General features: G+C 43.0%; 1 protein-coding gene across 3 annotated transcripts in view; it reads right to left on the minus strand.

Annotated features, from left to right (window-relative positions):
* Positions 1–433: 433 nt before the first annotated feature.
* The window catches only part of LOC146811576 (zinc finger protein 567-like), a 91178-nt gene continuing 75593 nt past the window's right edge, over positions 434–16018 (minus strand). For all 3 annotated transcript variants that reach the window (XM_085618550.1, XM_085618551.1, XM_085618552.1), the window contains one exon: positions 434–2387. In XM_085618550.1, the coding sequence (XP_085474676.1) occupies positions 1714–2387 (674 nt within the window). In that variant the 3' untranslated portion in view covers positions 434–1713. The remainder of the gene's footprint in view (positions 2388–16018) is intronic.

The following is a 16018-nucleotide window of genomic DNA, read 5'->3' on the forward strand; positions in this document are numbered from 1 at the left end:
GGATTTTTGTCTTGGTCGGCAGAGCCCACTCAAGGTGCGGCCATCTTGCAGTCGGCTAAGCCACGCCCCCTCTTGATACACCCCATTGTGACTCTCAAATAGGAGGTGCACACCCCTTTTATGCCCTCTTCTTTTTCAAAATGGGTTGCAAACTCCTTGCATGAGTCAGAAAGACTTTTACAACTTTTAAAATGGATAAATTATATCCCAATATATTTTTTGGGTGGTCAAAAAGACTTTATTTGCTATTAGGAGACTTTGCAACTGCAAAAGGTTTTGTACATGATGCCCATGTTTCTTTTGTTATTGTCTCTTCTTTTTAAGGTTCATTCAATGCAATGTTAAAAACCTGTAGTGGTAGACCTGTGAGTATATACAATAACTAGCTCCCCCTTGCTTTAATGAAACATAGTCTGGGCATACTGGACGTATCCTGCTTTGAAAGATTACATTTTATTTTCATTACACATACAATTGTATAATATCTTTTGCAGAATTGAATTGCCTCTCTCTTGCCTCAGAACCATAAAACTGGAGCAGTCAGGGAATGCCGGAATGCAAAATTTAACTGAAATTTGTTGAGAGCTGTGACAAATGGTTCAAGTCTGTAGCAAATGACCTATCCACTGAAACACTGCTTTCACACACATGCAAAAGCCAAACCTGAAATGTTGAAACTATCTGTACAGCATGGAACTGTTTCCTCAAACACTTGTCAGAAAGCTCTTATAGTTAGGTCTCTGATGGTATTGTGTGATAATCATTGCTGTACAAATTTAGTATACGGACTAGTCAGTACTATTTAATTCTGTGACACAATTACTCTTCCAGTTAAGACACTAGAAACGCTGGACTTATATTTCTATGGTGTGTGCTGCCCTCTGGAAATCATACTCATTTACTGCCTAGAATGAGACTGTCTGTTTGCCTAATGTCTAACTGTTGTTCTACTACATTTTCCTTCTAATGGTCTGATTACAGATTATATGAAAGACCAGGTGGCATTTAGTGCACTCAGTAAATACCATTACTTTGAGATGTGGCATTTACTGAGTGCCAAAAATACTTCTTATAGCATGTTTATGCCCTCAAAATGAGGCATGATATGTGGATGCAACATTCAACACACCACAATATGCCCGTCTGGCCTCTTTTTCTGGCTTTCCAACACCCCAGATATATTTTGCTTGATTTTTCCTGGTTAAAATATTTTAGGGGGTGGTGGGTTCGGGACTGCAGGGTTGAAATAAATATCACACAACTCATAATTTCGATCCCTTTGTAAAATCCTGTTTCCCTAAAGACCGGAATTTACAATCTGAGTCATAATCAAGCTCCAAGACTCACAACTTATGGAACACTAATGTATAGCATGTATAGCGATTGGACCTGCTTTCTGGTCTATTTACCAATTAAGTTGAATTTCTGTTTGCAGTGCTTGATTCTCCAGTGCCTGTAAAAATTAAGGCCATATTGTTCTGCAATATTGATTTCCCTCGTGTACATTGTTTCCCATATATCATGTTTTGAGTTATAAGATAATACTGTGCTACTGCATTTTGGTTGTGTTGTGATATTGTAACCCGAAGCCTCTGTTGCCTTGTAGTACAGTCTTGCTTCATATTTCTTGCTCTTTAGTACAGTTGCATAGTTTACACAGTTTTATATTATTTCTCCATTTAACCAGTAATTTACTAATGAGTGGAGGCTATTTTAAAGCTGGTGTCTCTTTTGGTGACTATTCAGATCACATTTCCAAGTGAAGCGTTTCTCACACTGAGTACATTTATATGGTTTTTCTCCTGTGTGTATTCTCATATGCCCATTCAGATTATCTTTTCGACTGAATGTTTTGTGACAGAATAAACATTCATATGGTTTGATTCCTGTATGTATTCGCTGATGCATAATAAGCTTTGCCTTACGAAAGAAGCTTTTTCCACACTCAGTACATACATATGGCTTAGCTCCCGAATGTGATCCCATATGTTGGAAAAGCTCTTCCTTCAAACTGTAGCTTGTACCACACTCAGTGCATTCATATGGTGCCTGATTTTGATGTGTATCTGGGGGAACATTTTGAAAAACTAAACTGTCCATATTTCTTTCACATTCATTATATTTGTTTGATATTTCTGCTTGCGGTTGTTCCCATGGTGAATCAACATGTTCTGAATTACTGAACTCACTTCTGCATTCAGTCGTTTTATCCTTTTTCATTTCATGTACATTTTCAGACCAAGGCTTGCTTCTAGCATATATCCCTCTGTCAAATATCTGTGGTAGCTTCTTGCTTGTAGGCCCTGTAGTAGCTCTTTGGAGTGCAGGTGGCCTGGCATACTGTAATAACTCTAAATCTTTCTTTTGTATCTTCATTCGTCTGTCACCTGTTGGGTTGAAAAAAGAGTTGGGTATTAGCTTTCGTCATATATGTAAATGTCATTACAGAAAGAACTGCATTTAAAAATTAGTCTAAGAGATGTGTGAGGAAATTAATTACATTCCTAATTGAATTATTAGTATCAAAGTCACACAAATTAACCCGTTTCCTTACCTTAGTTTATAATAGTACATTCTGTTGAGTCTTGGTGGTTTTAAATATTCTTATTAAGATTGTTTAACTTTGTTTTTTATGCTTGGGGACACCACAGGCACAAAGTGTCAGTAGACAAACACCAGCTCCAAAGTCAAATAGATGGGCTTGAAACTCCACAGAACTTTTATCTAGCAGCATAGCTAGGAGAGAGGTGGGAACATTCTGATGACCAAGTGATCCAGTTAATCTATAACAAAATGGGTGGTGACTGGACAAGAAAATCACTTCTCTGAAAACAACAGGGATCTGTCAAAGCACCTATTCTGATGCAGGTGGCCAGATACTGCTGGAGAACCCAGCAGAGCTCCCAATATGTTGCCTGCCAGACCTGAGAAAGTATATCACATACAGACCGAGCAAACTGGGCGGAGGCAGAGGTGCAAAGATTGAGAGACTTATTCCCACATTTGCCATGCAAAACACTGATCCAGTATCAGCACGGCAACTCCTTTTTTTTTAGTTTAAATAAATTGTATGAAGTTTTATAAGAAAAAACTGTGGAACTCCATGATAAATGTCTAACAGGCAATTACCAGTATTGAAGAGAAGTGCAAGACAATTGACAAGTATGGCGAAGGTGCAGAGATTATGAGCTCAATGTGCCTAAAGAACTGATAAAATAGCTGAGCATACTTAGAAGTTAAAGAAGAGGGTAGAGATAGGTGAAAGGAGAGATGTAGTAGGGCACAGTGAGAGGGAGCAGAAGGCGGGGTAGGACCAACTAGTTGGTAGAGTGAGTGACTTACAGCTATCAGGGGAGGCCCATATAGTACGCAGTGCAACAGATATTGAGCTTTATGGTGGTTTAGCAGATTCAACATATTTGTTTTTCCAAAGGTTCCTTTTTGGATGGAAGTTGGCTAAAATGGAGTTAAGAGTGTTGCCAGCACAACTTATAAATTGGTTCCATACCCACCATGTACGGAGTGATAGTTGAGTAAAGTTTTTCTATTAATAAAGAATAGATTTCATTTCAAAAGACAGTTAAATAGCTATTAGGAGTTTATCCTCTTAGAAGAGTGCTTGTAGTTTGTGGTGGAAAGCTCCTTAGTGTAGTGGATGCTAGTTCGGGGTTCCAAGTTGCATTTAGTATATGGGAGGTGAAGTTGCTTAAGTAATTCCAGAAACCTTTGAGTAAATAGCATTCTAAAGAGCCTGTGTTTGCGGTTGCTTTGCCTTTCACTCCAGCATCTGTTATGTTATGTGAAAAGATTCATAAAGCGCATGGCTGCCCCAGCAACGGGGTGTCCCAGCGCTAGAGTCGGCAAAGCAGGGTAGGCAAGAGAGAAAAGCCAATAGTCAGGAAATAGCCAGGTCTTTACGGCCCTTCTGAACGCCCAGTTCTCCTGGATGTGTTGAGAGGAAACAGGCAGGGAGTTCCAGAGGGAGGGGGCTATAGCCCTAAATGAGCGTCTGCCTGCTCTAGCCCTACACACCTGGGGTACCCGGGCAAGATGTAGGTCCGCCGAACGCAAGGAACGGGCAGGGACATGGAGGAGACATAGCTCACCCAGGATGCGGGGGCCATAGCCCATGAGAATTTTGTGAGAGATACATAGGGCCTCAAAGTGAATTCTTTGCTCCACTGGGAGCCAGTGCAGCCTGTGAATAAGGCCAGAGACAGAGCAATGCTTTGGAAGAGCGAAGAGAAGCCGAGCTGCGGCGCTCTGGGCTTGCTGAAGCCATTTAATCACCGTCTGTTCAGACCCTAGGAGCAGTGCGTTGCAAAAGTCTAGCCTTGAGAGCATGGTGGACTGAATTATCATCTGGCGCCTGTGGGAATCAAAAAGTCCTAAAATGGGCTTTAAATGACATAAGAGCCCGAAGCAAGTGCCTGCCACTGATTTATCCTGGGCTTCAATGACTACAGCGCTGTCCACCCAGACACCCGAGTACTTAACAGCTGTTTTAGCCTTTGATGGGGCAGGCCTAGTGAGGAAGGACACCAGTGATTTCCCCATAGATGGGAATCCTTTTCTGGAAGGAGAATTTCTTTTTTTTTTTTTTTTTTTTGAAAACCTTTATTGACAGTTCAATAGAGAACAAGTATGGGCCTACAACCCCCCGGGGCCGGCCGCTAAGCAATCAGAGCAAAAACAGGCAAGTATAAACACAGGCAGCACATCGGGGAGCAGAATCGTGATGCTAATACTGTGAACAGCTTAGGTAGGGCACCAGGAGAAAAAGGTTTTCGTTTTATAATGAAACAAGGCAGAAGGATCAGGTGCCAGACAATTTTCAAACAGCAATTACAGGTATGCAGAGTAATAGACGTAATCGATTTACAGCAATCTATTAGGTCAATGGCGCAAACACAAGAACATCAGGATGAGGAAGAGTATCATAAGCAGTTGCGCCTGCAGTCCCCCGCCAGAACTCCCGGAGAGCACCCCGGAAATTGTGGTACACATGGAGCGGCAACGAGTCATAGCAAAGGAGGTGTATCACACTGATCCCAGAAAAAGAAAAACAAAAAGAATCAGAGAAGAAAAAGGAGGCCATGGAAAAAGAGATAAAAGACGAAAGAATCCCCTCCCCCAACCCCCCACCCTGCACCTCTGCAGATGAGTACGCCCCCCCCCCCCCAGCAGTGTGCCTGTCGCCCTGGAACCAGACCCGAAATATAGGAGAAGAGGGAAAAAGAAGTAGGAAAAGAACCCCACCAGACGGGGGGGTGGAGAAAGTATTAATAAACTGGAGGAGGGCCTTCAAAACATACCCCCGGCTTCTCCCTCCCGCACGGTAAGTTTCCCCCAAAGTGAACAATAAACAGCACAAAAGCGATCTTCTCAAAGAAAGATGGGGAGCACTATGCACCTATTATGCTGTTAGCTATGCCAGGAGAGCACGCAACCCCTGAGCCCGCCCGTCCACTAGAAGGATCAGCCTTATCCCTGACCACTCTTTGGAATTCTGCCCATGCCTACCCCTCGACCCAGCACCATATCCGACGTTCCAAGGTAAAGGATTGTCCAAAAACGTCCGAGAAGCGACGCACACAGGTGGGGTGGAAGTCTCTGAGCATCAACACAGTCCGCAGCGTGGAGAAACAGGTTTCCCAGTGCTGCCCCAGGATATGCACTGCACTCAAGGTCCAGGAAGGCAGAAGCAGCCAAAGCAGACAATAGTTGCTGGAGTTGTCCCTGGGTCGCAGGAGGGCACGTACGGGACGAGGCTACCACACCCCACTCAGGTCCAATGCCTCCGGGACAGATCAGGCCCTCAGCTGGACGCACACACTGTAGCATACTGGCCTGAGTGTCCAGCCGTGCACTAACCTCAGGGGTGGCCGCCAAAGTGTCCTCCTGTGCGCAGTGTGGGTAGTCCCTATGTACGTGCGGACAGGCGGGCCGCCATTGCCCCAACGCCGACGCCACACCGTCGAGCTTACTCCCCAAGACCCCGACACCATGAAACAAGGAGGAGTGAAGAGCACCAAGGGCCTCGAGGAGGTCGCCGTACCCCAGCACAGCTCTCTGCGATCGCGCCGCCACACTCCCAAAAGTCGCACTCTCACAAGCCCGCTGCGACCCAGCGGACAGGATGGTAGGCTTCATCGCAACAAGATGGCCGCCAAGTATGCCCGACCCTCACCGGGGCCGGGACCCTGGGACATGCGTCTCGATGGCCACGTCGCTGGTGACTGGGTTCCGGGGGCAGGCGAAAAGTTATCCGTTGCGTGGTCACGGGCAACAGTCGTCCCCACTACGGACCCGCTCCCGTAAAAAGCCGGGGGCGGCCCGCAATGATCAGGGCAGGATACGGGCGGCAGCCGGGCAGCTCACCATCAAAGGCAGGGGCAGCCACCGGAGGATCCGAGAATTGCACCCACGGGCATGCACTCGGACCGCTACACTTGACAGTAGAAACGACCACGACGAAATGTAGGCCGAGTTTGGCACCGCTCCGGTGGACCGCCTCCGCCCAGTCACAACAGGCCGCTGTTGTTGAACTGCCACCCGGCCACGGCGTCCACTTGAGGTCCCGGCTCCAGGGCCGCACAGGCCGCAAAGTTCAAATGCTCGTTTCTCCGGCGATACCGCAGCCAGAAACCTCGGAGTCACACAGTCGGGTGCCACTCTCCTTCAGAAACACGACCGCGTAGCACAGGTTGAGGATCTCGTGCAGGATATCCGTGCGGGATGCGGAGGTTCACGGAGTCTACGCTGCCGTCCCGGTCGCCATCTTGGCTCCTCCCCTTAGGAAGGAGAATTTCTGATTTCTTTGAATTCAGTTGGCAGCCATCCATTCGGTGATGGCCATCAAATCTTCTTGGAATTTTACGGGGTCCTGCATATGGTCACTGGAAAGGGAGAACACCAGCACCGAAAATCTGCCCTCGTCCAGTGAGAGTCGTAGCAGCTCAGTGACTGCTAGCAGAGCAGACTCCGTGCTACACCGGGGTCTAAAGCCATTTTGGGAGGAGTCCAAAATTGAGTTGAATTCCAGGAACTGAGTTAAGGTTGCAATGACATGTGATTCTGTCATTTTAGTGAAGAAAGGGAGCAGAGAGATGAGACAGACGTTTTCAGGCCTAGAGATGTCCAGAGTAGGTTTCTTTAGCAGTGGAATAACTTTTGCATGTTTCCAAGATTCCGGTTATGAATCTGGAGACAGAGACAGATTAGTTAGTTCCACTGATTGAATCATTAGGACTGTTTCAATCAGTCCTAATTTGCGTAATTTAAGAGGGCCACATATGCCATCCAGTAACTACATTGAGCCTTAGAGAGGTATTTTATAAAACGTTAGATCGGATTATCTTTCTAGTTTAGTGGTCTAGTCTTGTGTGAATCATGATCTTTGAGTAAGAGTTACAATTTGGTTTAGAGCCCTTTTATAAGCTTAGAAGGTTTGGGGGTGAGTAATATGTACATTTTAAAGGCAGAGTGTTCTCCTTTATTAATTCTTTGTTAAGTGTGATGGGATAATAAGGTTCATTTGGGGGTCTCGTTTTAGTTAGGGCACATTTGATTTTCCACAATTTGTCAAGGCTATTTAGACCAAATGAGCATTTACTTGACGAATAGTCTCTGTTTTTTAACCTAACTCTTTTACAAAGTTACTTACTTTATTGGCCCAGTCTCTGTAGTGCAGGGTTTTACCTTCTATTTTGATGTTTGCGTTGTTCCGTAGAACGGCTAATGAAGAGTGTTTCATTTCTTTTCCCAATTTAATAACTACTTATTGCACAGCCTGCACAGTCCTGATGAGGATCGATAATGAGTGTTCTGTGGTAATTGTATTCATTGTAATGAGGGAGGTTAGAGTGAGTAAATGAATTAATTTTTGCTCTATTTCCAATCAAACTGGGGGATTTGGAAGTGGGTGCAAAAGCCAATGTATGCCCTGTCTTGCTAGACAGCTGTCTGGTATCTGTGGAAATCTGCATGGTTTAAGCCCCTTAGTCTCTTAGGCAATCTTATGTTTTTTAAGAGTGATTCTAGGTGTTTTACAAGACTATACGAATATCATGTCAAAAGCATCAGTTTTATCAAAGGGTACGTCATAAAGGAGAATAGGGCACGTGTTAAACAGGAAGTTAATAAGCAGAGATATCATAGGATTCATTAACTTGATACAACACCACCATTTTATGGAGCCCAATATTCTAAGAGGTTCTTGATGTTATATAACAGTGTGTCTTCGTTGTATTTTATAGAAGGGTTAAAGTTAGTTCGAACCATATACCAACCATATTTAAATCTGCTGTTTTCTCATATGAGACAAGTGTTGCTGATTATGTAGATGTTGCAAAGGATATCAAGAGGAAGTAATTCGATTTTTTATTTGTGGAATGTATAATCCAAGACTTTGCAAATCTCTTTATGGTACTCAGGATTTCTGGGATAGCATTCTCTCCACCATAGTAGAAAATTAACACATCATCTTCGTAGGCTGACGCTGCCAGTATGCCAGATTTGAAGAAGATCCCAAATATTTATTTGTTCTCCCTTATTGCACTACGTAGACTAAGTAGGGGTTCCATTGTAAGTAGAAAGAGTAGGGGTGATAGGGGTAGCCTTGTCTTGTTGCTATTTAATAGGTGTGCATTAATATTGAGTCTTGCGGAGGAATTGTTGTAAAGTGCAAGGATCATGTTAGTGATGGTGGTGTCCAGACTGAAACCACTGTCACCTGCAGAAAGGTTCATGAAACCTTACCAAAGTCCTTTACTGCATCAAGGACTAATGTGAATGATGGATTTGCTTTTTCTATAACATGACTAAACAATCTATTATTTTCTGAGGCTAGTCTGTCCTTAATGAAGCCTCTCTGAGAAGGGTAAATACTTAATTTAAGGAAGGGTTTGAGGTAGTTGGCAAGAATTTTAGCATTGATCTTGCAGTTAGTATTAATTAAGGATATGAGGCAATATATTTTTGGGTTGTCTGGGCCTTTGCCTTCTTTTAGGAAGACAATGATGGTTGCACTAGAGACCGTACCGTTAAATGAGCCAGTGTCTTTGTAGAGGTTGAGGAGGGTTTTAAGTGGATGTATTAGTGTATTGCACAAAGCGAGGTAGAAGGAAGCTGGTAAGCCATCAGTGCCTGGTGTTTTTCTGGGTCTTAGGTAATAGATGCTTTTTAAATTTGCAAGAGGGTAATTTGATTGTTAAGGGCTTTCCTTGCTTGGTGGTTTAGCATGGTTATAGGAAGTGTTTTTGGGCATTGCATACATTCTTCATAGGTTAAACTGTTGATTTTTTAATATAATGTAAGGTAGAACATTTTAAATGTTTAAATAATATCTTCCCATTTGGTCATTATAGTCCCTTTTCGATTTTTAATGGATACTATTTATTTTTTTGTATATTTGGTTTCGGGTAGGTGGCAAGAAGTCTTCCCAATATGTTTTGTCCACCGAAAGTTAGTCCTTTGTTATTTGTAATAATAAGGTAAGCTTTACTGGACATAATTTTGTTATACTCATATTTTAGGAAAGCTAATTTGCTCAGTTCATCTTTGTCATTATGATTTATTAGGGATTTTTTAGCTTTCTAATGTAATTTTTAAGGTTTTTCATTTTTTGGTTATCTTCCTTGTTTCTCCTTGCTATTAGGCTTATCATACTATCTCTTAGTGTGGCTGTAAGGTCATCCCATTAGGTTTGTGGGTGCTAGCATGAGGGGAATTATGTTCAAGATAATCCTTAATATTTTCTTTGATTAGATCTGAGTAAGTAGTAAGTATGCCATTCAATTTTCATAGTTTTACTACTTTTACTGACATATGAGTTAAATTATACGAGACTGTAATGCTTGCTTGTCTTTAATTAGGATCGCAATACAAAATCATAGGGCCAATAATCAACAATAACTGAGGAAGCGCATCAATCTATGGTGCTTGAGAATTTATCTAATTTCATAATTTATAAATATTCTTCATAGTTTTTCAGTTTTATGATAATCTAATCTATTTGGTACAAACATCATACAAAAATGTTTTCAATCCCCAAGGCGCATGGCCTTAGGGATTTAAAATAAGTACCACCTCAACATAAGACCTTTGATCATGTCTAGAAAGAATCCACAAGTTCGATAAGAACTAGAAATCCGATTGGACTAGGCTGAGTGTGGTAATGTAAGATTGGTCAGATAACCCCATGCATTGCTTGTAAGGGGCATAACACAGATTGATGTGAGTTACTCTGGACTTATCGCCTGCTACTCACGTTTTTCTTAAATGTTTTGTTTCATGTCGTTTTTTTGATTTGTGTAGACCTATGTGAATCTGTTTAGTGTTTGTACCAAATGGATTAGATTATCATAAAATGGAAAAACTATGAAGAAGAGAAATACATTTTGAAATGAGATAAATTCTCTAGCACCATAGATTGATGTGTATGTTGTGCTTCCTCAATTGTTGTTGATTATTGGCCCTGTGGGGTACTAGATATGATTTTGTATTGTAATTTTGATCCCTCCCCATATATTAGGCAGTATTAGATCAAACCCCATTGAGTTTTCATGAAATTAGGATCGCTTCACTGGTGGATCTGAGGCCTTCTTCAAGTGGGATTTGTCTATCAATACGTAATTGATTCTGAAAAACGTACGATGTGGGTCTGAACACAATGTAAATTCCTTTCCCAAATGTCTAGGTGTAGGTGTACTGCATAGGTTTAACATTTGTTTGGGTTTAAGAAACATTTAGAGGTTCTATCTATGTCTCCATCCCAAGGAAGGTTCACTTCTCCTCCTAGTATTAATCGGGTTTTGGTGGGATGTTAGATAGCTTTTTGTTGAGATGGATCCAGAAATCAGGACTGTCACTATTTGGTGCGTATATGTTCATTACAGAGATTTCTGAGACTCCTTTTTGTAGTCTAGTTAATAGTCACAGCTCATTATCTGATTCAACAGTCAAAATGTTTAGGCCCAAAAAGTTTGAAATGAGAGTTACCAGATTATTCCTGTTCCTTTTCCTCTGTCCTTGGGCACAGGCAAAGTCATCAATCCAACCCTTGAGCATTCGGAGTGCTTCTTTGGTACCTAGTTTGATTTCTTGCAGTATTATTAGGTGTCCTATTATCTCGAACAGTAGTCAATTTGAACATTTGAATGGATGGTTTAGACCTTTGTTATTCACTTACTTACTTACGCCCTTTATGCCTCCCGGCATGATTTGATTTGATTTTTTAGATTTGTTAGGCACACAAAGCATTCCCGAAAGATTCTCTCGGCAGCCACAAAGGACCTCCACTTCTGTCTGTCTTAGGCAGCGGTGGTTCAGGGTCTTAATTTCTGTTTCCACAGTTGGCTTCCAGGTGTTCTGTGGTCCGACTCTCTTCCATTTGCCTTCTGGGGTCCGGTGGAGAGCTGTTCTTGTAATGGACTCTTGTTTTTTTTCTGATGGTGTGCCCTATCCATCTCGATCTTGTTCTCATAAAAATGGTGTCCATGCTCTGTTGCTTGCATCTGGAGAGCAGGTCCTGGTTGGTTTTCTGAGATTCGATCTTAATGTCTGACATAAGATATGTATGTGTATAGTATGTTGTTTGAGACTAACAGGTGGTCATTTAATCGTAAGATGAGAGTGAGACAACCTGAGGTAAATGTAGAAGATGGATAAGCATATGGCTTTTAAGGACTAGTTCTAGTGTGTGGCAAGGGTCCTACCCAGAAGAAAGGGAGTGAGGAAGGGCTGGGAGGCTGAGGGGAGACAGGTGACTGTAGTGAGTGAGGAGAACCAATCAGAGACAAGCCAGGCAAAGAAAAGAAAATATGAAAAAAAATTAACACAAGCGCACCCCTCATAATAAAATCCCATTCCTCTCCCCTGCTTTTTCTGACACCTCCTTCAGTCACTACCTCAATTTCAGTCACTCTCAAACATGGGCGCCTAAAAGCCCTATGTTTGTGCACCGCATAAGCTGCAGAGATAGAGACAAATAGCACTTGTCTTTGAGGAGGTCCACTATTTCTTGCTATTTATTAATCTGCTGGTCTCTCTGCTCACAGGTTACAGAATTTCATTAGACATGTGCGATGAATACTTGGCTGTCTTACAGAGCTTGGCCGATTGAGCCGAGCATCCCAAAAACATCAGTTTTGCCAGGAAGGTGTAAAACTGTGTAGATGGGGCAGAAAGTAGTATATACAGTACGCTGTCAAGAAATATTTTTTGTTGGTTGTCTTGAGGATAATTTTCTAGTAAAAGTATCCAAAACAAACACATCATGTCAATATCACGTTCTCCCTTGGCTTGCGGGTTAGTAATTGGAAACAAAATTTACTTCATAAATAAAAGCATTGATGTTCCTATCCCTAAAATAAACAAAAACAAAATATTGAGAGTACCACACAGCCCCCTGCAAATTTTTTAGGGAAGGGTATATCCCTCAGACCTGATGCAAATGTATAGTCTGGACTCAGACAAATTTTACTCTATCCCACACATATTTAGCTTCTGTGGTTCCACCAAACGCTCAGTGCAACACTAACCACATCCATATGTACTGTAAGCAGGATATTGTCAGTCAGTGACACACCTTTTTCTCCAACTATTCCTTACTAGATACTTCTAATTTTAAAAATACAACTTGCGAAACACTACTGTAGGCATGTAAATACTAGAGCAGACCAGGTATCAGCGTGTCGGTATAACTCTCAACTTTCAGATTATCCCACGAGTGTCATTTCAAGAGATTTTGGATGGTGAGCCCACTGAAATCAATGGAAAAGAAAAATGTGTTGTAGGGTGAAGGGTTTCTGCGTGTGTGCTCCCATTAATGACGCTTGGTTGGATGGTGAAGATGAATATAATGACAGTGAAACCCTCCAAATGAGGGTGAGTTCAGAGGTTTGGTGTATTGCAGCAGTTCTCAAACGGAGGTCCATGGACCCTAGTCAGACGGTATTAGCTTTTTAAGTATTAGCAGATTTAAAAAGTATATACACATAAAAAAATGAAATTGTAAATTTGAGAATGCTCTGTTAATGTGAAGGAATTTGAATTCCGATGTAAAAAATTAAGTCGGTATATTTAGCTTGATTTGCGTGAGCAGCACAAGACCTCATTTTACTACTAGGATCGCCCTAATCCATTTCTAGACACTCTCCCCTCCTCCATTTCTCCCTTACTCATCCCAAACCTCCTCCTATGACTATGATCTCCAAATAAACCATTTCTAGAATCTTCCCTCTTTAATTTCTCCATTATTCTTTTCGATCCAACTAACACACTCACATGTCCATCACTCAAATTAATTCATATTTCCTTATACTAATTGACCATTAATCCTTTTTTGGGTTCTGGAGTAGCTGCTACTCGCCGAAAAGCGTTTCGATGCCTCATCAGGGGTAGTAAGCATTAGATATATACAATACAATACAATATATGTAAAGCAGTAGATGCCGTGGGTGGCCAACCCTCCCCAAATGGTACATCGCCTCAGCAAATGCTTGATTTCCAGGTAACTCATATCTAACAAGTAGGCTGTAGAAGCAAATTAGTTGTAGTGGCTTGAACAGTTAATGGTGAGTAGTTTTATAATAAGAAATTCTATATCAGACATGGATACATGTTTTCTCTGTGTCATACGGTTTCAAGTTATGCCATGCTAAAACATAGTAAATGATTATGTCTCTTAAGCATAACAAATATTAGATCTCCGAGTATCACAATGTGTTATCTTATCTTATCTTATTGTTTTGGTAAAGCGCTACAGCTGCCCCAGCAATGAGGCGTCCCGGCGCTGGAACCCAGATCAGATCCTAAGCGTGGAGAGTCCATGGACAGAGGAGGGGTTACAAGCAAGGGAATAGAAAAGTTTTCACTGCTTTCCGGAAAGCTGATAAGTTGTCTATCGAGCGAATATGATGTGGTAGTTCATTCCACATCTTGGCTCCCAGGAACCTAAAGGAGCGGCCGCCCATGCGGCAGAGTTTTATGCGTGGGACGCATAGAAGGTTTTGGTTGGAAGATCTTAGGTTCCGTGACGGCGCGTAGGGAGTGAGAAGGGGTTGAAGCAGAGGGGGGGTATTGAGTTTGAGGATTTTGAAGGTCATAATGAGGGTCTTGAACTTGATTCTGGAGTCAACAGGGAGCCAGTGCAGTTTTCTGATGGTCGCTCTGGCTGAGCATCTGCGGGGAAGGCCGACCAAAGTTCTAGCCGCAGAGTTCTGCACGCGCTGGAGTCGTGCTAACTCACATTTGTTGGCACCAAGAAGGAGCACATTGGCATAGTCTAGACGCGAGAGGATGGTGGCTTGTATGATGAGTTGGCGGGTCTTTGCGTCGAAGAAGCCTAGTATGTGGCTGAGGCTTCTTAGTAGGCCAATGCAGGTGCCGGCAACTTTTTTGGTGTGGGTTCGGAAGTTGAGTGAGTCGTCCATCCAGACACCCAAGTTTTTCACTAGGGTTTTGGGGGGAGGGATGGTACCAAGGGAGGACGGCCACCAGTGCTCATTCCAAAGGCTGGTGTTTTTGCCAAGGAGAAGCACCTCTGTTTTTCCGCCATTAAGTTGTAAACAGTTCGTTGTCATCCATTGGGCGACCGCAGAGAGTCCGTTTTTAAAATTAGAGGAAAAGTTGGAAGGACCATCTGAGAGAGCGATGGCCAGTTGTGTATCGTCAGCATACGATACTAATGTCAAGCCCCATTCTTTGGCCACTGCCGCCAGAGGCTGAACATAAAGATTAAAAAGAGAGGGGCTTAACGCAGAGCCCTGCGGGACTCCCTGTTCAATAGGGTGGGGTTTGGATAGAAAGGGGGGGGCAGAGACTCGAAAAGACCTGTTCTCGAGAAAGGATCTGAACCACTCCAAGGCATGTCCAGTTACTCCAAAAGTCTCCAGACGATTAAGAAGGATGACATGGGATACCGTGTCAAATGCCGCGCTGAGATCCAGAAGGATCAGTGCAGCACTTTGACCGGTATCTAAAATCGTGCGGAGGTGCTCTGTGGTGGCTAAGAGAGCAGACTCAGTGCTATGGCCTGGTCTGAACCCATTTTGTGATGGGTCCAGAATGTTGTTTTTGACCATATGCTGGGATAGAGTGCTGTTGACATGCGCTTCAGCGAGTTTGGATAGCCATGGGAGCAGGGAGATTGGACGAAAATTCTCCGGTTTGGATGGATCTAGGGTGGGTTTCTTGATGATAGGCGAGACCCACGCTTGCTTCCAAGCAGAAGGTACACACGCTGAAGTGAATGAGAGGTTCAGGATGGCGGTTAATGTTGGTAGGAGGAAGTTGAGTGACTCTAGGAATTGAGCCGGGCGCATGGGGTCTACGGGGGAGCCAGATTTGACTTTATTGCATAGTCTGATGAAGGTGTCTTTGGAGATTTCTGGGATGTAGGTCAAGGTCGAGTAGCTAGGAGAGACAGAAGGATTGCTGATAGTACTAGGGACATGCTGGGGGAAGGAGGTGTAGATATTCCGTACCTTGTCAACGAAGAACTTAGCAAGTTCTTCGCATTGTTGCTCAGAGGAAATGGTAGGGAGGGGTGTTTTGTTGCTCTGCAGTTCTTGTACAAGTTTAAAGATTTCTTTAGCGGGGGTGGGACTAGATTCGATTTTGTCGGCGTAGAAAGCGGTCCGTGCAGCACGGATGGCTTTGTGATAGGTTTTCTGTAACAGAAGGTATTTAGCTTTGTCTTCTTTGTTATATTCCCTACGCCAGAGGCGTTCTGCCTTTTTGCACTCTTTCCGTAGATTTTTGAGTGTGTCGTTGTACCAGGGGTTAGATGGAGAGTTACGACCCTTTGTCCATTTTGCTGGGATGAGGCTGTCTAGTCCGCCTAAAATCCACTCATGAAACATGCTGTAGTTAGCGTTGATGTCAGAGTTGTTGTCAAGGTAGAAGTCCCCTAGGGTCTTATGAAAGTCCACTTGAGACAGTTTATGCCATGGTCTTTTTAGTCGGCTGGTCGATGCCGTATTGAGCCTGCTTTTGTTGACCGGTATGGCCAGTT

Source organism: Triturus cristatus, chromosome 7, assembly GCF_964204655.1.
Source record: "Triturus cristatus chromosome 7, aTriCri1.1, whole genome shotgun sequence".
In the NCBI taxonomy this organism is placed as follows: Eukaryota; Metazoa; Chordata; class Amphibia; order Caudata; family Salamandridae; genus Triturus; species Triturus cristatus.